Source organism: Diabrotica undecimpunctata, chromosome 4, assembly GCF_040954645.1.
Source record: "Diabrotica undecimpunctata isolate CICGRU chromosome 4, icDiaUnde3, whole genome shotgun sequence".
In the NCBI taxonomy this organism is placed as follows: domain Eukaryota; kingdom Metazoa; phylum Arthropoda; class Insecta; order Coleoptera; family Chrysomelidae; genus Diabrotica; species Diabrotica undecimpunctata.
Genome location: NC_092806.1, coordinates 122,439,588 through 122,464,221, shown reverse-complemented (window position 1 = coordinate 122,464,221; position 24,634 = coordinate 122,439,588). Strand labels below are relative to the sequence as shown.

General features: G+C 31.9%; 1 protein-coding gene across 4 annotated transcripts in view; it reads right to left on the bottom strand.

Annotated features, from left to right (window-relative positions):
• Positions 1-24,634, bottom strand: part of LOC140439953 (uncharacterized) — a 772,922-nt gene that overhangs the window by 164,930 nt on the left and 583,358 nt on the right. For all 4 annotated transcript variants that reach the window (XM_072530146.1, XM_072530147.1, XM_072530148.1 and 1 more), the window contains one exon: positions 20,038-20,243. In XM_072530146.1, coding sequence (XP_072386247.1) covers positions 20,038-20,243 — 206 coding nt within the window. The remainder of the gene's footprint in view (positions 1-20,037; positions 20,244-24,634) is intronic.

Genomic DNA, 24,634 nt, shown 5'->3' with positions numbered 1-24,634 from the left:
CGGGGATAATTATTCAGACGTTAATAATTGGAAGTAGTAATAATGTATAAAAACACGTTTTTATAGAAAAAATAAAATACAATTTTATTTGCTTTAAAATTATAACAATAAAATATAGTTGAGCTCAAGTTAATTTTTTAATAGGTATCAAATAATCCTACGATAAAAAAAAACAATTAAAAAATATACATTTGTCAAATTTAAGTACATACCTACCTATATGTATTGATAATGTATTAAAACATATTTTTTCAAATTGTGACAAATTTGTTTTAATACAATATGAATAGATTCCTCGTAGTAAAGGTTTCTGCTACAAAAATATTTATTGTTCATTCCAAAGCTCTTGCTGGCATTTGACATAAAATTATTTGCAAATATACCTACTTATTAAAAAGTAGGCATGAAAATGTATAAATTATTGGAAAGCTATTTAGCGAACAAAAATATTAAAGTAAAAATGGTAAATAGACATAATAGAAGACGTTGGTACAGAAATAAATTTATTGATTGCGAAATAAAACAGTCTTAGTAAGAACGCTTTTTATGCGCACGGTGTTAGCATCTAAAGTAGTCCTCGTTTCATGATGAATTCCAATTTTAAAATATTTCTCAAGAACCAATTTTAAAAGTTGCATAAAGTGACCATCGATTGCATCTTCATCATACATATGGTCACCAAAATGCTCATAAATTGATTTTGGGACATTTTGTATGGTTTTACCCAAAAGGATGCTTTTGAAAGGTTTTTCTACTGTTTTCTCTATTGAAGTTTAGAGTAAGTTTCATCATTAATCAGTATTATTTGGAAAACTACATAAAAAAATAAATGAGTTTTACATTTATTTGTAACATTTTACATTTGTATTTACATTTCACTAATTTATTTGAATTCATGGGAAATATTAAATTAAAAAGCTACTAAACAGATCTTTTTAATCAGATGATGTCTACTTACAATTTAAAAATGTCTATACCAATTTCATGAACTAATATCTTGTTCAATATTCGCGATTGAAAACAAAGTATCTGACCTCTGGCGGAATAAATTTAAACTACTACAAGTGGTATAAACAAACCAGACAGCTGTTGATTTGAATAGAATTATTAAAATTTTTTTAGTAAATTTCAGCATTATGACTATATCACAGTATATTGCCGAAGAATATTCTTTATAAAGCAATATACTGTGACTACGTTACATAAATCAAATCGATATTGTTCTGTTCCTCAATGCAATTCAAGATCGACAAAAGATATTTCTCTATTTCTCTTTCCTAAACTGGAAAACTTGAGGAAAAAGAGGAAATCAATAAAAAGAAAATACCACTATCATTAAGTCAATAACATACTGAGAATACATAATTTATTTTCTTGAATAACAAAAATACAAATACTTACCATGTTGGGATAGTATCGTGAGGTTTTTTCCTCATGATTTATTACGGAATCTTTTAAAGACAAATCATGTGCTATGATCTTTTTTTACAGGTGACTCTCCAAGTTAAGGTTGATTTCATGTAATCAAATGAACTATCTTACAATAAACTCAAAAAGTTATTTATTTATGTTAATATACAATAAAGTACTTACATGTCAAAAAATAGTATAAAATAAAAACTAACATATTAAAAACATAAGGCATAATATAAAATAATGCATATATTAGGTAGTAAGACAAACATTACACAAAACATTATACTCTGGGTTCCCAGGTATACACAAAATAGGATTCTGGATTCATCAATACACAAGCCAGTTCCAAATATTTAAGTTAAAATTTAAGAATTCATCACTTGAAAACTGCTTCCCCTTCAACCAATGGACTCTTTGCTTCACCACAATACTCAAAGATATCATTAAGGCTAAATAAATGATAAAATAACTCGTCTTAAACCAAACTAAACATGCAAAAGCAATGGTAAACATTAGTTGTTTATACCATTTATATCGGCCATGACACTGCAATCGACCTGCCCTCTACATTCAGTTTCAATTGCGAATATTAATGAATATGAATAAACCCAATGGTACGCCTATGAAAGACATATTTTAAAATGTAAACAAACAGGCTTCCTCAGTTCCTCATCTTAAATAATGTAAACAAACAGTACTTACAAATTAAATAAGACATTGGGATGTAAATATTTCGTTTTTTTGCAAATGCAATACTGTAGCACCATTATTATAATATGTTTATTTCACTATTTACAAATATCACTTAAAATACAGCCAAAATATCGAAAAACAACTTTTCCTTATCTTGGGTAAAAAGTAAACAAACATGGACATGACATGGAACAGCATTTGAAGTTTGACGTAGAGCCACAAGACAGAGAAATGTAAACACCGTTGCCATTAATAAATAGTTTTCAGTGCTTCTACATATAAAATAACTGGTTGATATCTTTTATACGCTATTATTAAATGATATGCACACTATGTGCACACTTGATGTTTTAATTACAATTAAATATATTAATATAAGTAATAAATTATTATTTTGGTTTGATAGCACCTGTAGAGTATAAAATAAATATAGTAATATTTTCAGCGATACGTGAATAAGATATTTTAATAAAAACACGTGACAACATTTGAAGGTGCTGAGAATGTGACCTAGTCAAATAATTTTGGCTTCACATTTTTATGTAAATAACTGAGTCCCTCTGTGTTTATACGTCCATGGGATAGTCCATCTTACTACATGTAAACTTTTTCAATTTTATTAAAATTTATAACAAGTATATTAACTAACAACGATTTTATGTACTTTCGAATGTACAACTTTTAAACCAACCTTTTTCCACGTTGAAACATATTTTTGTTAAAATTGCTAGCCAATATGTTATAGTAATATAAATATTTATTTAACCCGGGACTACATGGGTGTCGGTCGAAAGGACCGAGCCGTGATAAACTTTAAAATGACGCCGCTTGTATGGTGGTGGTGGTACTGACCTTCCTGGAATGCTCCAAGCGGTTTTCCATTTACCGACTAGTGTTACATTATTTTACTTTTTATTTGGCCTTTGAGAGATACAGTTTATTATTTTTGTAGTCGGTGCTTTTGACTGTGCGCATATACATACGTATTAAAGATATTTGTATTGCAGTTTCACAGTTTTTGATATTCGTGTGCTGTACAGGTATACCCGGTTCACAATTTGTTGATAGCTCACTACAAGTTTAACCCTAATTAGAAAACTGAAATACAGAGAGGATAGGTAATACGATATAATAGTAAAAACCAACCTAAAACTGACGGTTTAAGACGTTTTCGACTAATCCACCTTATATCTGAAGGAATAAAATACCTTATAATCCTATTACGGGGGTATTTTGAATGGTTAGATATGAATGACCAGTGTGGAGTATATGATTGAAACATTTATCGAACTAAATAAATATATTTTTTAAATTGTACTTATGTAAATTGTAGTTTTTAATAAAACTTATTTATTTTATTCAAAAATAAAAAGTTTCTTGCCATTTGTAAAAGATACATTTATTTAATTAAGGAAAAAGGCGCCAAATGTCGCCTGGCAAAATTTCCAATGTGTTTTAAATGTATCCATTATTTTCGAATCCGGAGAAAACTAATAAATATTTTTGAAAAATTCAAACGCAGAATGAAAGATTACATTATTACTCAGGGCAGAAAGTCCCTGAAAACTTCTACAGTGTTTATTTTAATATGTTATGTAACAGGGGTGAAAATAAAAGAGAAAATATAGTATATTTTTAATTGAAAATATTGCATGCAAAAGAAACTTTTTATTTATTCCAAAAAATATTTCATTCTGCTTTTAAAGTTTTCAAAAATGCTTTTTAGTTTTCTAAGGATTTGAAAAAAAAATGGATATATTTAAAACACATTGAACATTTTGACAGGCGACATTTTGCGCCTTTCCCCTTTAATACCTTACGATTACAACTACTATTACTTACCTTATATAATTACGATTAGAAAACTATTCAAATTCAAAATAAATAGGATCAACTTCGGAATCCGAGTCGTCTTGAGGGTTAATAATTAGGTTAATAATCTCTACGGTCGCATCAATTATGTTATCAGGATCCCACATTTTTTGTTCTTCTTGTATTGCATGTCTTACTGCATCTTTCCAGTTTTGTTTTGTAATATGTTATAAAGACTCGTATAACAATTCACGTACAACTTGTATTTTATATGACGTATTTTTTCTAGCCACATAACTTTTCATTTGTGCCCAAGTGAGTTCAATTGGATTTATTTCGCAGTGGTAGGGTGAAAATTTTAAGACTGTGATGTTTCGCCTTTCCGCCATTTTGTCAACTACGTATTTCTTGAACTTAGATTTGTGTTGCCGGGCAATTTTTAAAAGTTCTGCTTTTACCATTCCATCTTCGTAAGGCAGATACTTATTTCGCAGCCAGTCAAGAATATCCTGTTTCTTCCACGCATTCGATAGAAGTCTTTCTACTAGTCGTGAATGATAAGGTGCATTATCTAATACTATAATTGAATTTGGTGGTATGTGTTCAATCATTTGCTCAAAATACTCTTCGAAAACATCAGCTGTCATCTCCTCGTGATAGTCTTTTGTGCTTTTGGAATGAAATTCCAACAAACCATGCTTAACAAATCGTTTTTCACTGCCAATGTGAAAAATTATTAATCTACTGCATTTACCAGAAGGTGGGGAGATACCAGTAGACCAACCTTCCATAAAGGCTTGCCTGGAGCTTAATACATTTTTATCTGAATAAATTTTTTTTAGAGTATGACCTGAGTTTACCCACGTTTTATCCTGGTAGAAGATGGGCCTTTCTTCAGCCCGGAATTTTCGTATGAATCTTAGATAATTTCTTCTCCAACATCATCTTCTCCTCCCGGTCAATCAAAAGTGATTTTCGGTCTGATTTCTCCCACCGGAAATTTAATTCTTTTAAAACTTGCCACAATTTAGTTCGTCCGATATGAGGCAAATCCGGGTCGTCTCTAACTTCTTGTAAAATTTTGTTTAGGTTTGGTATTTCTTTTTTGAAAAAAAATCCATGAATTTTCCTTCGAATACCATTTTTGGCAAATTCATCAATTTCAATAGGCTTTTTCCCTCTCTTTAAGTGTTCGTTTGTGTTTGAGCATTCAGGACATTAGTCTTCTCTCTTGGTGAATAGACAGACTTACTGACTGTACGCAACAGTACCGGTGTAAAACTTGATGATGAAGCCATCACAAACAATACGACAAAACGATCACGAGCGAAAGGTACGTATATGTTCGTAGGTATATGGAATAAAAAATCACTCACGCACTGCATATAATTCGCAAAAGAAATATTCGAGACGCTAATTACTGCCGTAGACGCGGAAACACCGATGAGCCGTAAATTACATGCGATCAAAAACGTACTAAACAAAAAAATTGTTTTCGTTCGTAGTAACTTCACCCTTTCAAGTTAGGTTTCGAATATAATTATATTATTAAAAATCTGGGGAATTCCATCTTAATTATCTTGCAAAGAATAGTACCTTCGGATATGAATTCCAGGTTTTTTAGTAGAGTGATTAAACGCGAAGATTAGTATTGAAATATCCAAAGAGATAAGGTATTCTTATTTACAAAATTGTTAAAGGTTAAATTCTTATTTTTATTAATATAATATAATAACCAACATTAGTCGTGAAAGTTTTAATTGTTTTTTTGCTAAATATATTAGTATTAAAATATTATCAATATTATATATAACAGTATTAAAACATTATATTATTATTTAATGAATAAACACCTTAGGAACGCCTATGATTTACGACCGTTTTATGAGTTTGAGGCATATTTCGTGCTCTCAACAATTTGTGAACAAAGAATAATGTTACGGTAAGTGCTCTGTGTGTCGTTCTTTTTATATTTTTTAAGTCTAGTATTTTAGTGGAAAATATAGTCACATTGATGGTGATTTGTACTAGTATTATTTTTTTGCAGGTTATGTGTTCTTATGAGAAAGAAATAAAGCGTATTTGTAGCCATATGGGCTGAAATTGAGAGCGACGATGAGATAAGTAGACCTCCTGAAGACCAAGATGACATTTTGGGAACAATGATCATGACTCTAATTCAGAGCAATCAGAAGGAAAATAGCAACCAGATTTTAACAAAAAAGATAACTTAACATAAAGATAAAAGTAAAAGATAATTTATCAAACTCAGCAAGATCTAAATACTCTGTAGCTGTTTAAAAATAATACCCGGAGCAGAAACATAGTGACTCAATCTTCTGGAGTAATTGAAAAAGCCGAAAAAAAAAACCATTATTGATGCTTGGCAATTGTTTTTTCCAGACTCCGTTATCAGCGAAATTGTTGAACACATAAACAAATATGTCCTAAAGCTTCGGTCAAATTACAGTAGAGACAGAAATGCCACCCATACAAATATGGAAGAAAAAAATATAGAATTTTGCTAGAAACTTGCGGTCATCACACCTACATTTGAGAGATCTATGGACACAGGACGAAATCTTGATGATAGAAAGGAACGGAAACAGTACGATAAGATATCTCCTATAAGAGAATGAATTTTTTATGGATTTGTTAAGCAATTCAAAGCCAATTATGCTCAAGTGAATTTGTGGCAATTAATAAAAATCAAAAGTCATTTTGCGGCAAATGTGGATTTGGGCAATATATACCGAATAAACCTGCAAAGTATTAAATCAAAATATTACCGCTTGTTGATTCCACGTCATATTACACGTATAATTGAGCAGATGTATGTTGCGACTCAACCAGATGGGCCCTATAAAGTTGATAATAGCGCCTCTTCAGTTGTACAAAGATTAATTAAACCAATTTTTGGAACTGAAAGCAATGTAAATTTCGATAATTGGTTTACGTCGATACCTTTAGCATTAGATTTGCTAAAGAAAGACAAACTAACTGTTACAGGCACAATTCGCAAAAATAAAAAAGGAATTCCTGAGATTTTTACTGTAAAGTTAAAGGAGCGTAACGTTACTGTGAGCATTTTTGGTTTCACCGAAGACATGACTTTGGTATCCTACAAGCCCAACGAAAACAAAATAGTTACATTATTGTCAACAATGCATTACAAAGAAAAGATTGATCCAGAAAGTGGCGATGGATACAAGCCAACAATGATTACATTTTACAATGAATCAAAGGGAGGTGTTGATACCATTGATGAGCCAAAAAGGAACTTACTCTGTGTCACGAAAAAGTTGCTGATGGCCTCTAACATTGTATCCACGGAAAAAAGTTCTAGATACTTATAAGAACTTCTTTTCAGCTGTACTTAATAAATAGAAAAAACACAAGTAAGCCTATATAAAATAAACCTAAGGAAATTGGATGGTAAATCTTACCGATCACCCATTTTCATAAGGATCTTATTGATGTAAGTGGCCTAAAAACTACCATTGACTGGAAGTAGTAAATCGTTTATGGCCGTTATTGAGCTATGTAGTAAGTATTCCCTGTCTGGAGTTGCATAAAGATAAGTGTCTCTAATGCATTCTTATGTACTGTACATTTGGTTAAACAACGTAAATACTTTAACGTCAGTGTTAGTAACTAATCTATTTGAAATTTAAATTTTTTCTTCTTTAGTTCGCATCAACCATAAAGATTTAAATTAAATGTATCTTTTAATTTCACTTTATAGTCATCGTTTTATTTATATAATTGAATTAATATATTACACGATATTGTTTTGCATCACCGAATGCATGTAAAGGGGTATAAGTACTTATCGACCTAAGCATTGGTATTTAAACAAAAAATTGTTATTAAGCTAATTAAGTGTTGTTATAACTATAACCAGCGGACCAACTCGACATCGAGTTTTTTAAATGAAATTTTTATTTTGCAAGAAAAATATACAATATATACAATGACCGGAAGTAAAAATATTTTTATCAATAACTCAAAAACTATAAATGATAATTTCGTGAACTTACATTTTTGAACTCTACGTTGAATTCTCTATTGATTTGACTAATAAAAACGAAACCGGAAGTCGACCTCAAAACCGGAATCCAATTTTTAGTTCATCAAATGTCGACATGGATATCATTTAGCAGTTAATTTTGCATGCTGATCACGAATCCGGTGTCAGATTTGCTCTATCTTGACGTTTTATGCGCGTTTCGTGTCACTTCCGGTGTCGGATCGCAACCGGAAGTACATATTTAGATTCGTCTCGACAAGACCTTTCGATCCATATACATTGTGGGGTCTAAAACTTAAAGTAAATTTTAACTTCCGGTCATCTCAAAACCGGAAGTGAATTTTTGTACCAAAAGTATATCTTGACAATCTCATACGTAATACTAATAATATTCCGAAAAAATATTTTAATTATCTAATATGGTTTTTGAGTAAAGTGGTGCACAAGAAAAGGGCTTAGCGTTTTAGTATATAAGATTTTTCATGGTACAACCATGTATGCGCTCAGTCACTAGCACTCAAAATTTTCTGTCTGTATCTTGTTGAAGTTTTGATATGGAATCACTCAGGTTTTCTGTTTGTATATTGTAAACATTTTTTGATTTAAAACAAAGAGAACATTATAAAAAAAAAGAGTATATCAAATATTTTTCATTTTCTATACATTATATATTATATAATCAAGCCATTTTTTTACATTTTTCTATAATAAAACCACATATTGTACATATTGCGTTTTACTTTACCTACACCTGGTATCTCTCAGCTAGTTGGGTTTTAAATAGTTTTTAGGATTAAATCATACTTTTATGGTTTATCACTATACTTTCTAGCACTCCGACTGTAATATCAACGGAGTAGAAGTTCCAACAGACCTCTACTCCTGGCGCCCATCCTTCTTTTTGTTATCAACTGCTTTTCTCTTCTGAGATCTTCGGTTTTTATTTGTTGTTTCTTTATCATCATCTATTTTCTTCTAACACGGCACGAAAAGCTAGTCGATCTCCATTCCCTGAATATTTACGTCTCATCCTCTTATTGTTCTCTATCTCTCCCTCACTCACTAAATTTTAGTTAACCAGCTTGACCATCCGTTCACTTAAATTCCCTTCCATTAATATCACTTGCTTCTAATTTCTCCCCATTTTCTTTATCTCTCGTTTGATCAAATTGTTAAGCCTGGGTTTTATTTCTCTTTCATTCTTTTTTTTTTCTTTTCTTTCGCCAATCCAGTCTTTTATTTTTATTACCAAAAAAAAATAACCTTATAACCCCAAGTTATAAGGTTATAAAGAAAGTAAGTTACTACGATGTTATATCTTTCCTATACTGTTGTACGAAGTTGAGTCGTGAACTCTCACAAACGCTACCTGCAAAAAAATTGAGGTTTTCGAAATGTGGCTTTATCATCAAATCCAAAAGATATCCTATACCTACCACATTACTAACCAGGACGTTTTATTCTTCTTATTTCTGTAATCTGTCCGATTATCGAACGTTTGCGATCATATTGGCAATAATAACTTTGTTTACGGTGGCTCTAAATAAATTAGCAGTGGTCTCTTGATACCATTCTCGGAGATTTCGGAGCCAGGATGTTCTTCGGGCTGGGCCTCTCCTTCCGGCGATCTTACCCTATATTATGAGGTGTAGAAGGTTATACCTCTCTGGATGTCTCATGACATGACCGAAATATTGTAACATCTTTTTTTTATCGTTTTATTAAGAATGCGAAGAGGTTGCTAACCACAATAAAACAGTCAAAATCGAATACCTCGGTCGCATCATGGGGAACAGCGAAAGATATCATCATCATCAATTAGCCAATCGCGTCCACTGCTGGACATAGGCCTCCCTCAGTTTTTTCCAGTGTTCTCTACACTGGGCCGCTTGTAGCCAGTTTCCCGCTACACGTTTTATATCATCGGTTCATCTAGTTGGTGGTCGTCCTCGGCTTCTTTTATAGTTTCTGGGCCTCCATTCCATAATACGTCTTGTCCACCGTCCATCTTGTGTTCTGACTAAGTCCCTGCCCAGTTCCACTTAAGCGTCGTGATTCTTTCGATGACGTCTTGAACTCCTGATCTTTGCCTGATTTTTTGGTTTGTAATGTGGTCTTGAAGGCTCATGTTCATCATTGCACGTGAAATTGCACATTGCCCGCGAAAGATATGGGTTGCTGCAATTTATTCTACAAGGAAAATTAGAAGGAAAACGAGGATCAGGAAAGCGAAGGATTTCCTGGCTGAAAAATTAACATATCGTCGCCTGAGAATTATACTGTTCTATATCCACTTTTTGGCAGTTTGGAGTTATATACATAGAAATTTTTGTAAAAATTAGCTTGTTCTATATCCATTGAAATGATGATAATATTCAGAACCAATTAAAAGTTTTCAGTAACATTTAGTTCTATATCCCGTATGCCTCAAAATATTTTTAAAATTATTTTGTTCTATATCCTCTTTAACTTTTAGAATAAATACGTTACTAGAATTATAGTGTTCTATATCCATTACGCATAATGTGCTTAATACCGGACTGTACGTGTATGTACATCATGGCATGTTGGTAAATGATCTATTGTTTTTTGTAAAAAGTGAATAGTAAGAAAATGTATTTAAACTAAATAGTAGTGGGTATTCCTGAAACAATTTAAGTAAGTACGTTTAATATTATTGTGTTGATTTAATCATCCTTATTAAACGAATTTGCAATATTACCTAACCTCAAAATTTTCATAGACACGGATATTTTATTGAATAAAATGTAATTAAACCTATTCAAATCAATAAAAAATCTTGATAATTATTATAAAAAGAAATATGTTACACATTATTATGTATTTGTAACTATTAAATTACTAATACGGGTTGTATGTGTTTTGATATGAATAGAGTAGTACAGGGGTGGATTAGCAATGGATTAGCATGAATGTTTCAGAAAGTAATGTGGTCATATTTCAAATTCGTTCCTTTTAATTTTGTAATTTTGATTCGAATTGCATGTGTTTCTTACTACATTGATATTTAAATCAATTTCTTTTTGCAGTTTATAATGAGTGCAAAACTTTCACCGTCGCCAACAAGGCCTTCTTCATGTCCTAGTGACGTTTGGAAGTAAGCTTACATTAAATTTTTTGAGAAATAATACCACTAAATAATATCTTATTTTAGCTCTTTGTGGCATATTATCGAAGAGGATGTCGAAAACGACAAAGAAAACATTAGTAAAGAAACATCTCAAGATAAGCACGGACCTAAAGCGACACCAAATGAAGGAAAAGTTGTTGTTTTACAAATGGTTACTTTAAACACTATGGATACACAAAATTTACAATTTAGCACACTGCAAGAAGTAGACGCATTGGCACAAAACTATGAAGAAAAAGAAAATAATCTTCAATTACAAAAGTTACCTGAGAGTCAAATTGAGATGGCAGAGGAAGAAGAGTATCTTAACGAAGAAGTTAATAAACCTGCGGTGATTAGTCGAAAACGAAAAAGAAGACCATCAGATTGGAAACAAAATATAAGAAAACATAAACGACAATCTGGACAAGAATATGTTGATACAATGAAGCGGACCAGGGAAAAGAAATCTGTGAAAATAGAGACATGTCGATCTGAAAATTGTGTACTACAGTGTACGGCTAAAATTACTCCTGACGAAAGAGATACAATTCATAGACAGTTTTGGTCTCTTAATGATGACAAAAAGAATCAGTTCTACTCAAAACATGTGAAGCGTATTTTGGCAGTAAGAAAAAGAACAAACAATGAAACCAGCAAAAAAACATTTTCATATCAATATTTTTTTTATGTATGTGGAGTTAAAATAAGAGTTTGCCAACATTACTTTTTTAATACATTAAATATTAGTAAACAGAGGATTTACTACTTTTTTAAAAGTGTAAAAGATGATGTTAGATGCATTGTTCGTTCCCCTATTCGTGGCAGGCATCAGAAGAAAACTATCTCCGAGGGAAAAAAACAAAAAGTACGAGAACATATTAACTCTTTTCAAAGAGTCGACTCTCACTATTGTCGACAGAGTTCTACCAGACAATATTTGGAAAGAAATTTAAATTTACAAAAAATGTATGATCTATACAAAACTCAAGAATCAGAACCAGTCAAATATCATATGTATCGGACAATATTCAATACTGAATTTAATTTGACATTCTTTTGTCCCAAGAAAGATATATGTGATAAGTGTGCAGCATATAATTCTCTTACTAATCCGACTGAAGCAGATATTTTAAAATTTGAAACTCACAAGAAAAATAAAGATTTGGTACATCAGGAAAAAAACCGAGACAAATTTATATCCTCCGAAGGCAAATGTGTTGGTGTTTTATGTTTTGATCTGCAAAAAGTTTTTTCGCTACCAAAATCTAACGTAAGCAATTTTTATTATAAAACAAAATTTTCTTGTTTTAATTTAACTGCTCATTTCGACAAAACTAAGATCGTATATAATGCCTTATGGCATGAAATGATTTCTGGTAGAAGCAGACTTCATATTTCTTGTGCTTTGATTAAAATACTTAAAAAAGTAGTACTAGATAATCCTGCACTTGAATAATTAATTTTATGGTCAGACAGCTGTGTACCTCAAAATAAAAATTCAATAATGACATTTGCTTTGCAACATTTTTTGCAATCCAATTCTTCAGGTCAGATAAAAATAATAGAACAGAAATTTGGTGAACCGGGTCACAGCTGTGTACAAGAAGTCGATGCAGCTCATAGTTGTATAGAAAGATTTGTAAAAAATGTAGATATTTGGAGCCCCGTAAGTTTGTTAAAAATTTTAACGAAGATTCCAAACTCGTGGAAAATGAAATTTAAATTTTTTCAAATGATCACTGCAGATTATAAAAATTACCAAGCAGAATCAGAAAAATGATCCTATCGAAACGTACCTTACACTAAAGTGAAACATCTGATATACGAAAAAGAATTTCCTTTAATCATAAAATATGGTGAACTATATGAAGGGCCCCTTAAGGAAATTAAACTGGAAAACGTTAAAAAAACGCGATGTCAAATACATAATAATTTACCAGAAGTACTGCAACTCGTTAATTTAACACCAAAATTACCTGAATTAAAGAAAAAGCATCTCAAAGAGATGATACCGTTCATGCCGGAAGTTGATAAAGAGTTTTACAATGTTGTTTTGAAGCACAATTCAAGTATCATGTGCAACAAAGAAAAACAAAAGAAATAGACAAATAAGGAAAGTAGCGAGAAATAGAAGATTATTGTTTTTTTAGTACACCTAATAATTGTATTTTTATTTAAGTTACGGTCATATATTTAATAAATTTTGGTTTTTATTTGATAATTTGTCGTTACCACCAATAAAACATTTTAAGAATTAGTTCTATATCCACTATACATGTTCTATATCCCAAATATTTCAGTTAAATGTTCCTTTTGTTCTATATCCAAATAAATTTTTCCGTATTACATGTTAATGTTGTTTTAATTGGCAATAATAAAGCACTATAACAAAAAGTAATTTAATATGCAAACAGTGATCATGATCTGTACAACAATTTTTCAATAATATCAAAAATATTTTACATTAAATTTAAAAACGCTCTCCTGTAAAATTGAGTTTTAGGAGATGGAACAGTATAATTCTCAGGCGACGATATGTGGTTGAACACAACTACTACAAATCTTCTCAGAACAGCAGTTTGCAAAATACAGATTGCCATGATGGTCTATAACATCCGAAACGGATAGGCACTACAAGAAGAAGGTGACAAAACTAATTTTTTTAGAAGAGTGGTACATAACTCGTCTTTCACTTGACCCCTTAATTTTAATTTTGTTTTGAGCTGGAATCTAATGGACCCCGCCGTACTAACGGAGGTTTAGAGAAGAAGCGATATTTCCAACTTAAAAATATTTTTAACGAAAAGCAACAGAATTTAAATTAAATTATCCTTATTTAGTTTTAATTTGCAACTTTTTATTCTTGCTACCTTTACAAAGCAGACTTTTTACAAAACTTAGTTATAATTAGAAAACTTTTATGAGAGTATTTTGTACTTTAGTGCGTTTTTACTCTCGATCAGTTTTATAAGCGAACAGTAAAAATCGGAATCACTTTCTTCATTTATTTTTCTCGTATCGTAACTTCTTTTGTAGCTAACAATATAGATTTTCGAAAGATGATTTACAGTGTTTTCAGAAAACTTATCGGAACAAAGCAAACTCGGAGATGTAAACTGAAATAACCAATAAAATTGTAGTTAAACGACCTGGGCTGGCTCCACAATAAAACCTCCGGTTATAATCAGGAACAATACATAGTGAAATGGCATAAAGCAGGAAATCAAAGTGTTTTTGCTCCATGGCTTTTAAGCTAACGTTGTTCCTTTTTAAAGTATTAGCTTTGTGTAAAAGAGTATAAAACATTGAACGCTACGGCCAATATCTTGTGTTTCCGCCATCGCAAGAAACTATTGAAATAAATCGTTTCGTTTGAAATATGTACAGTTAATTGATTATTTTACTGTGAGTATTACTACAATACAATTAATATTTTTATAGTTTTTAACTTAATCGGCGATCTGACAAGAAGTAAATAAAGTGTTTAATTTTCTTCTATACTTTCCCCGATTATTGCGCGGTGTAGTAAAACTAAAATACAAACCAAGTGCAAAGGATAAGTTTTAAAGTAGTTTCTTCGTAGTGTTAACCTCCTCGGACCCCAGGTATCATATATGATACTATGGATCAACAATTTATTTTTCGCTTTCGACGGCAAACGCAGTTATTCTGCCCGTAAGTATCGCCCATGTTAGGCGCCAGAACATGGAGGCAATGGGTGAAAATGATACGTATAAATACCTCGGAATAAAGCAAGCGCGCAAGATTGACCATAAGCAAATGAAAACTGAGATAACTACTGAGTTTATACGAAGGGTAAAATAGCTACTTTGTTCACATCTTAATAGTAAAAATGTTTTTAAGGCACCAAACACATATGCACGTTCCGAGATTAGCTACTTATTTGGTATTGTTAAGTGGACAAAAACGGATATAGAAAATTTTCAACAAAAAGTACGAACACATCTCACAAAGGCACAAAAACACCATCCTCGAAGTGCAGTAAAAAGAACGACCACGGTATTTAGGAGGACGAGGACTTATGGATATAAGTGAGCAAAAGATTACTAATTTAAGAACTTATTTTTAGGTGCAAGCTGAGACATCTATTCTACATCGCGCGATTTGTGTAGTACGCCGATCAAACTGAGGAAACCAGAAATCATAAACGATCTTACTAAGGACAAAAAAATGCGCACCTGGATGGGTAAACCTCTGCACGGGCCACATCCCAATGAGGTCAGTCAAGACTATATCGACAATATAGGGTCGAAAAATTAGCTAACTTTAGGAAAGATGCTCCTTGAAACCGAAGGTTCATTACTAGCCATTCAGGATCAGGTTATACCAACCAAAAATTACCTGAAATATATTGTCAATGAACCTCAGGTCCAAAATGACAAATGCCAATATGGATGTCAAGCTCAAGAAAACATCCAACATCTTACCGGGTGTTGCCAGGCAACTACTTTTTGTTGATTTGCAAATGCTTTATGAATTTCGGATTCTAGTGCAACAATGTTATCAGCTGTTGATCTGTCTGAACGGTGTCCGCTTTGTATTGGAGTAAAAAGTTTTTTCTTTTTCAAGTGTCATTTCAGTCGTTTACTCAATATTCTCTTCATTTCTTTATAAATGTTACTTATGGTACTAATTAGACGATAGAAGGATGGTAAGTTTTTTGGCTTATTCATTCATAAAAAAGGAATTATAATTGCTTGACGCCATATTGAAGGAAACGTTTTATTTGTGTAAATATTGTTAAAGATATCAACTAAAGTTTTCTTTATTGTTTCAGGTAGTTTCTCAATAAATATAATATATTGCTGGAATATCATCAGGTCCTGAAGAAGTTTTTTTAGCATTGCCTAGGCTTTCGTTTAACTCGTCTAGTGTATCAGTATATTAAGAGGGCATAAAATATCTTCTATTTTGATTTGTGACAATTCGGTTTTTTCTTTGTGTTTAAGGAATGTAGGGTTGTATTGATCATTGCTCGAATATAGTTGATAGTGATCAGCTAAGATTTCTACAATTTCTAGTTTATCTGAAGTAATTAAGTTATCTGTAGAATGGTGTCGATATGATTAATTTTGGTTGAGCCTTTTATTTTCCTTATTTTCTGCCAAATATCACTTATTAACGTTCTAAATCTAGCTAAGTTAGTTTCGGAATTGTGTTTTTTCAATATATTAAAGGAGCATTTTGTGGTAGTCTTAGTTTTTCCAATCGCTTCTCTGGCTGAATCTATTAGGATATTAAAATTTGTTATTGTAATGTTTTTATCTTCTAATATTTTGAAGTTTTTCATTCGTTTAGTTATTAAACTAGTGTACTTTTCCCAGTCCGTTGATTTTAATTTCCATGTTTTATATGGTTTTGTAATAATGTTTATGTCTTCAATATGAGTAATCAAAATTGGTAGATGGTCGCTGTCAAATAAGTAGTGTGAAAGTGTATTCCACTCAACTAGTGGTGCTAAAGTTGAATTGCTGAGGGATAAATCGATGGTTGAACACGTGCCATTGTATAAGTTGAAACGGGTAGGCATTCCTGTGTTTAATAGCACCAGTTTGAGGTTTTTAATTATTTCTAATAGAGTTTTGTCATTTTTGTCAGTTTTCGCAGATCCCCAAGATTCGTTATGACAATTAGTGTCAGCAAGAAATAATTTAGGAGATGGAATTTGTTCTATCACTTTTTGTAGTTCTAGGAGTATAGATTCTTCCGGGTGTGGTAAATATACACTGCAAATGTTAATTTTGAAATGATGAACTATTGAGACTGCAACAGCTTCCAGATTTGTATCTAACGGAATTTCTTTGGCTTCGACCGTAGATTTCACAAAGATGCCAACACCACCGCTAGCTATTTGCTGCACCGGTATATTTTTAATGTATGGTGTATAGTTTTTCAATTTTACGATATTATTAGAAAGTCGTGTTTTTTGTAAACATATTACTAAAGGTGAGAATTCATTGAATAATGTTTTTAAGTTTTAGACTACAACTACTTGTCGGTTTATAACGTTTTCCGCCGTTTTCCGACTTCCAATCGTCACTTAGACCGGTTGTTCCATAGATCTTCTTCTATGGCCCTCTCTCTCAGTTCTTTATTTATTCCTTCGCTCCAACTTTTTCTCGGTCTACCTCGTTTTCTTTTTCCTTCTGGTTGCCACTTTAGTATTTCTTTTGGCATTCGTTGTTCGTCTATTCTTTGTATGTGTCCAAAACAGATAAGTTGTTTTGTTGCTAGGTCATCTGTGATTGTTCGTTTGATTCCCATTATTTCTCTAATGCGTTTGTTGGTAATCCTTTCTCTTCTAGATCTTCCTGCGGCTCTTCTATAAAAAGCCATTTCCGTCGCTTTCAGCGTTGACAGTGTTCTTTCTATCAGTGGCCATACCTCACAGCTGTATAAAGTGATACTTTTTATTATAGTCTCATATATCCTCTTTTTATTTTCTTTGCTGATGGATTGGTCCCATAAAATGGTGTTTAACATTGTGATGGCTTTTTTTCCTGACGTATTTCTCTCTCTTATAGCTTTGTCTAATGTTCCATCTTGTGAAACAGTGACACCTAGGTATTTGTAGTCACATCAGTGCTTTATCGTAGTGTTATCCTCTAATATAAGATCTTTTTGTTCTGTTCCAATGCACAGGTATTCGGTTTTCTTTTTATTTACTTCTAGACCCCATATATCATTTTCTTCAATTAATTTTCGTGCCATAGAGTTTAAATCGTCATAATCTTGAGCCATTATTACTTGATCGCCGGCAAATTTAAGCGTATATACCATAGTATTGGTGAGCGGTATCCCCATTGTCCTGCATTTTTGTTTCAATCTTTTTAAAGCACTTTCGAGGTATAATTTAAATAAAGTGGGAGACAGGCAACATCCTTGCTTTAATCCTTTCGGTGTTATAAATTCTGTTGTTATTTGTGTCCCTGCTTTTATCTTTGTTATTGGTTGGTTGTATAGCACTTTGACGACTTTTATTAATTCTATATTAATATTTGTGCTTTCCATTGATTGCCACAGCTTCTTCAGTGGAACGCTGTCCAGAAAACGAATGAAAAAATCAAACCAAATGAACAGCTGACAAAATGTGGTCAATAGTGTTTTAGATATGGCTGTAAAAGCCATTCAAATTCCATTAAAGTATGAATTTGGTTATTGGATAGAGTTGCCGTCGCTTTCTTCCTCAGTAATAGAAGAGTTGTCTGTTCCATGTATCTTTTTTAAGATCCTTGAAATGTTGTTTTTAAGACGTCGGTCGTTTGTGTTTGTGTGTACCATTTGCAATTCAGCGCTAAGTCCTTCTAGGTCATTTGTATAATCCTTTACTACGTTTTCAGGAAACTTTAAACCTATAGCATTTATAGTCGCATAGTTCTGTGTATTTTAGTGTGTAAGGAGTAGTAGCTGACGATAAAATGGCTTCTATAGGTTTCATTGAGGTTTTGATGTTCAAAGCTTTTTTAATCCTTTTAGGTGCAGATTTCTTTGGAACAGGAATTATTATTTTTTGATTTTCTGACTTTATTATTTCAGGAGCTGTTGACATTTGTCTTTTTATAGAAGTATGTGATATTATGTTAGTATTATTAGATAGTGATTCGGATAGGTTTTGTGAGTTGGTGGGGGTATTTGGTAGTGGTCTGGTTGAAGAAGTAGCCAGGAGTACTGGATTGCTGAGCAGTTGGGGTTTCTGATGTAAGAGATGTTTTATTTATTGGATATTTTCTGTTTCAGAAATGTTAACATTTATAAATTGACATAGCTAGTCAATATTTTGTATATTAATTGGTTCGATAGTGCCGTTTTCATTTTTATGTCCTGCGGTATTACATTTAGAGCAAATTAGGCCATCTAAGGAAAGATAAATTCTGTGTGGGGTATTGTCATGAGATATTAGAAGTGAGTTTGGGATATGATTACTAGTTGTTGAAGCAACAAATACTTGACGCCTAAAGCTTAATATATGGTTGTATTCAGATTCTGGCATGCCAAATTTTAAAAATGTTATTTTAGACACTGCAATACGCTCCAATTTTTTGAGCTCTTCTTCCATAATAGTGTTTGGAATACTAGGGCAGATATTTGATATCACTAGTCGGCTCGTAGAAGTAATTAATCTTCTAATTTCTATGTTGTTCCCTTGTATTGAAACGGATTTGTGATTATGCAGTAATTTTTCTAAGATTGTAGTGTTACTGAGATAAATGCATACTCTGTTATTTGAGATTCTGGACGCGAAGATAATATTTTTTGGTTGTACTAAAGTTCCTATTGCTATTATATATTGGTGTATTTTTATATCCGGTACTGATGACAAAACAATTGCTTGTTCTTTGGATGGAAAGTTTAAGTTGCTTACGGCATTAGAGTAGGTTAATGTTGAAAAAGAGCTTGGTGCTGAAGATGTTAATAACGGTTTGGTGATTACTGTGTCAGTTTTTAAATTATTATCCATTTTTAATTTTTATTTTTTTTCATTTAGTAGTATTAATACTAGAGCCGCTACTGACTTAAGGTAATTAAGCCGGATAATCGGCGTTTTTATTTGAAATAAAAAAAGATTTTCTGTTGTTTAGTTTTGAATGAAATCCTTTAAATGGTTTTATGCGGATCAAATAAAAATTGTACTTACAATTTTTCTCTTCTATAATTAGAACACTTTAATTTCACTCTTAGTACACAATTCTATTTAAATTTTTGGTATAAACCAACAAAAAATACGTTTTATTCGGAGCTGAAATTTATCGACACTTTACTAATGAGTCGTTGGAATGTTTTCTTTTCTGCGTTAATTTTGTCTAGAAGCTTATTTGAATATTAAAAAAATTATTAAAAATATAATATCTATTGTAATTGATAAAATCTTTCAAAAGTTTAATTTGATTTAATTATAAATTTCGAAATTCTAAATCTGTTTAATTCTACTTACATTAACACTAATGTGAGAAACTTCAAATACTTGACTAGGAGGGGCTTCTTTTGGCACGAAACGATAAAATTCCTCTTCGTTTTTATACCATTTAACGGAATATAGAGCGGATGATTCCAGATCATAATCACAAACCAAAGTCACGTTACTTCCTCTTTTAACGGCCTCTGGAACGATAATGTGCATATTTTTTATTGCTTTCGTCTCTGAAACAAAAAACACTTCGTTATGCCAGCGAATAAATGTCAGAAATATTTTTATTAAAAATGTGTTTTGAAAGATGCAGTCTTATTGTTTGCATATTACACAGGAAAGAATGTCATATTATCTTTTAATAAAATAGGTGCAGTTTAGATTTATTAAAATAACTACCCAAGAAAATGTATTTGATGGAAAGTTTTAGTAGTGAGCTAGGCAATATCACGGCACCAATTAAAAAATTACTAAAAACAATTTTTCTTAGACTTCTTGGTAAACAATTTAAAATACTAGAATAACGATATATTGCGAGCAAAACATGATACTTCTATATTTTGCCAACAAATGTTTACCTTTATTATTGTTCGCGTAGTGAGCGCGGCAATCAGTTGAAATTATTTTTACCGTTATAAAAATTTTTATGCAAGAACTGGTATTTAGACTCAATTTATAAAATGTGTTTACGTTTAAAAACATTGCTGGTAAACATAAATTCCCCCTTTCTAAGTGTAAATCTCTTATCCGGTGTAACGTTAAATTTTTTCTTCGTTAAAAATATATGAAAAAGATTCAGGCCTCGAAGAAGCAGATACAACCATCATGTATGCGAAAAACCACGTTTTTAAGTATAAGTCGGGGGGTTTTAACTGGTTTTGACTATTTCCCCAACTTTTTTGACTCATCACCCAAAGGTTATTAGCGACATTCCTGTAACATTTGTAATATTAAATTTAACATTTGTAACAATCAATCATTGTAACAATTAATTACAATTTGTGAACAATTGAACATTTGTAACAATTAATTAAGTTATATTTTTTGTAACATATTTATACATTTTAAGTAACCTAATAAATTGTTCGTAACTAAACTTTTGTTGGGGAGTGCTTTGAGGTTATTTGGCAAATTGTAAAACTGTCTTTGATTTACATATTTAGGACAGTCTATCTAGAAGTCCTTTATACTGTCTACTGCATTGCATGTTTCGCATTTTGGAGGTCCACTATTTGTGAAGAGATAGACATGAGTATACCTACAGTGTCCAAGTCGTAGACGTATAATAATAGTTTGGCATCTTCTACTTCTGACTGTGGACTTTCATGAAAAAATATCACTTTTGATGGTTCTGAGTTTCGAACTAGAGTCATTCCACTCCCGATTTCACGCACTTATCACCTTATTTTTGAAATAAACTTTAAGATCGCCTGCGATACTATGACACTCTGTTTCTGATGCGTCACTGGTGATAGCGTTACGCGCACTAGTATCTGCTTCTTCATTCCCTTCTATGCCTATATGAGATGGTATCCATAGGAAGTGGACTCTTCTGAAATTTTCTTGAGCTTTCATTAATTCGGCCCTAATAATTTTCTCAATGGGGTGGTTAGGGTATACATTTTCATAGCTTGGACTGCGCTGAGAGAGTCATAAAGGACTAGACAACAAGGGATGTTTTTAATATTTACTTGCTTGATAGCTTTGAGCAAACCAAATAGTTCTGCAGTATAGATGCTGAAATTTAGAGGAAGTTTAAATTAAAAAGTGTCATTTGGAGTTACCACTGCTACTCCAACGCAAAATTCACCTTTGGATGTATCTGTATAAATTTTAATCCACTCATTGTATTGTTGATCTAGGATTAAATTTTGTTTAACTTTAAAAATAATAGGACTAGTTTTATGTATATTATAATATACTTAACGCTGTAATGACTTTGGGCTGTTCGATAGTCCAAGGTAGATAGTTATTGGTATTCGTTTGAAATACTGTTGGGAATTGAATGTTCAGTCTGGAGCTATATAATCGGATTCTTTCGTAATAAGGTTTGAGGACACGGGGCTTATTATTGTAATAATTAATATATTTGTTATTAAAAGTATTACAGTAGAGGGGTTTTTTATATTTGAGGCTATAGATGTAGCATGCGCTAGAGCTAAGCATATTCTTCGGTAATTTAGAGGTGGTTCGCCGGCTTCGCTTAGTATGCTTTCGAAGGGATTTGTCAGGAAGGCTTCGAGTGCAATTCTAATACCAGCGTTGTGTATGCTGTCAAGTATTTTAAGTAGTGTTTTTGAAGCAGACGCATATGCAATTGATCCATAATCTAATTTAGATCTAATAAGTGTTTTATATATTCTCAACAGAGTTTCTTGATCTGATCCCCAATTTCGGTTTGCCAATGTTTTCATTAGATTCAGTCTTTTATGACATGTTAAAATTGTTAGTTTTATATGTTCTTGCCAAGTAAGTTGTTTATCAAATCACATACCTAAGAAATTTCCAGTTGGTTTAAATGGGAGCATAGTGTTGTATAATTTTAATGTAGGGGGCATTGATGAAACCTTTTTGGAGAAGAGTATACCTGATGTTTTTGTTACTGAAAATTTGAATCCGGTCGTTAGAGACCATTGTTCTAATTGGTTTAGAAAACACTGCAAAGCGTTTGTCATTGATTCGGTGTTATTTTCTTTGATATAGACAACAAGGTCATCTGCGAAAAGTCGAGCCTTTAGAGGTTTAGTAAGGTTGTTAATAATATTATTTATCGCCACTAAGAATAAAGTAGGGCTTAGAACTGATCCTTGGGGTGTTCCATTTTCTTCACTTTTCTCCTCTGAGTAAGTATTATGGACTCTTGTGCAAAAAGACCGGTTCTGCAAAAAGTTTTTAATAAATTTTAGGCAATTTCCACGAATATTCCATGAATGTAATTCCATTCCTTTTCAAGTCGAAAAATATTGCAATACAATATTGTTTGGTTGCTAGCGCTTCATGAATGTCAGATTCTAGATCAACAATATTGTCAATGCCCGAACGATTTTGTCTGAAACCATTTTGTTCCGGAACTAAACAATTTGTTAATTCTAATGTCCACGTTAATCTAAGATTTACCATTTTTTCCATCAATTTGCTCATGGAACATGTTAAGCTGATTGGTCTGTATGAGTCAGGTTCTAGGATTGATTTTTGAGGTTTTAAAAAAGGTAATATAATAGAATGAAAAAGACAGAAAAGATTTGATTTCACGTTCAAAGCGTCTATGTATCTATTGATACGTATTTCGACTTAAAAAGTCTCATCAGAATAGTTATTCATAGCCGTTTTTAACGTAAAAAATAATCTTTCGAAACAAATTCAGATTTCTGCTTTAATCTGGAGCCTTCTTAAAATTGCAAGACATGGCCAGACGATGATAAAGATATTAAAAAGAGACATGGGGAATCTAAAATTTGCATTCCACGACATGTCTATTCATCTAGGCAGAAATCCTAACGAATTTGTTTCTCGTACTCATACAAAGTAGATCCGAATAAAATGAAAAAGACAGAAAAGATTTGATTTCACGTTCAAAGCGTCTATGTATCTATTGATACGTATTTCGACTTAAAAAGTCTCATCAGAATAGTTATGAATAGGGCTATGAATAACTATTCTGATGAGACTTTTTAAGTCGAAATACGTATCAATAGATACATAGACGCTTTGAACGTGAAATCAAATCTTTTCTGTCTTTTTCATTTTATTCGGATCTACTCTGTATGAGCACGAGAAACAAATTCGTTAGGATTTCTGCCTAGATGAATAGACATGTCGTGGAATGCAAATTTTAGATTTCCCATGTCTCTTTTTAATATCTTTATCATCGTCTGGCCATGTCTTGCAATTTTTAGAAGGCTCCAGATTAAAGCAGAAATCTGAATTTGTTTCGAAACTATCTTACCGATTTTTGTAATATAATAGCTTTAGACCAAATTGATAAAAATTTATTATTTTGCCAAATTAAGTTAAAAAGTTGAAGAATAAATAATTTTGCTGAGTAAGAAAGCCGTTTTAGAAATATTGCTGGGATATCGTTTGGGCCCGGGCTAGTATTTTTTAATTCGGATAAAGCATTTTCCAGTTCTTTAAAAGTGAAAGGTAGATCTAATGGATCATTTAAATTGTCATTTGTAAAAAGATTAGTATTTTCTGTTATTATTTTCCTGTTAAGGAATGTACCATTGTAGTTACTCTTTGAAGACATTTCTCTAAAAGATTCAGCTAGGGTATTAGCTGTTTCTTGAGGAGAAGTTGAAATTCTATTGTCAGCTTTTAATTTAGAAATCATTGGCGTGTATTTCAAACCAGAAGTTTTTCTTATTTTTTCCATACTTCGCTGACAGAAGTTGAGGTATTTATTTCTGAAACATACTTGGACCAGGAAGCTTTCTTAGCTTATTTTATAATAAGTTGTGTCTTAGCTTTAAGTGATTTGAACATGGTTTTATTTTCAGGTGTTTTATGTCTTTTATATTTATTAAATGCAGTTTTACTTGCTCTAATAGCTGCTCCACATTCTAAGTTCCACCAAGGTACAGGAATCTGATTATTTTTTGTCTTTTTTGATTTTCCAAGAGCA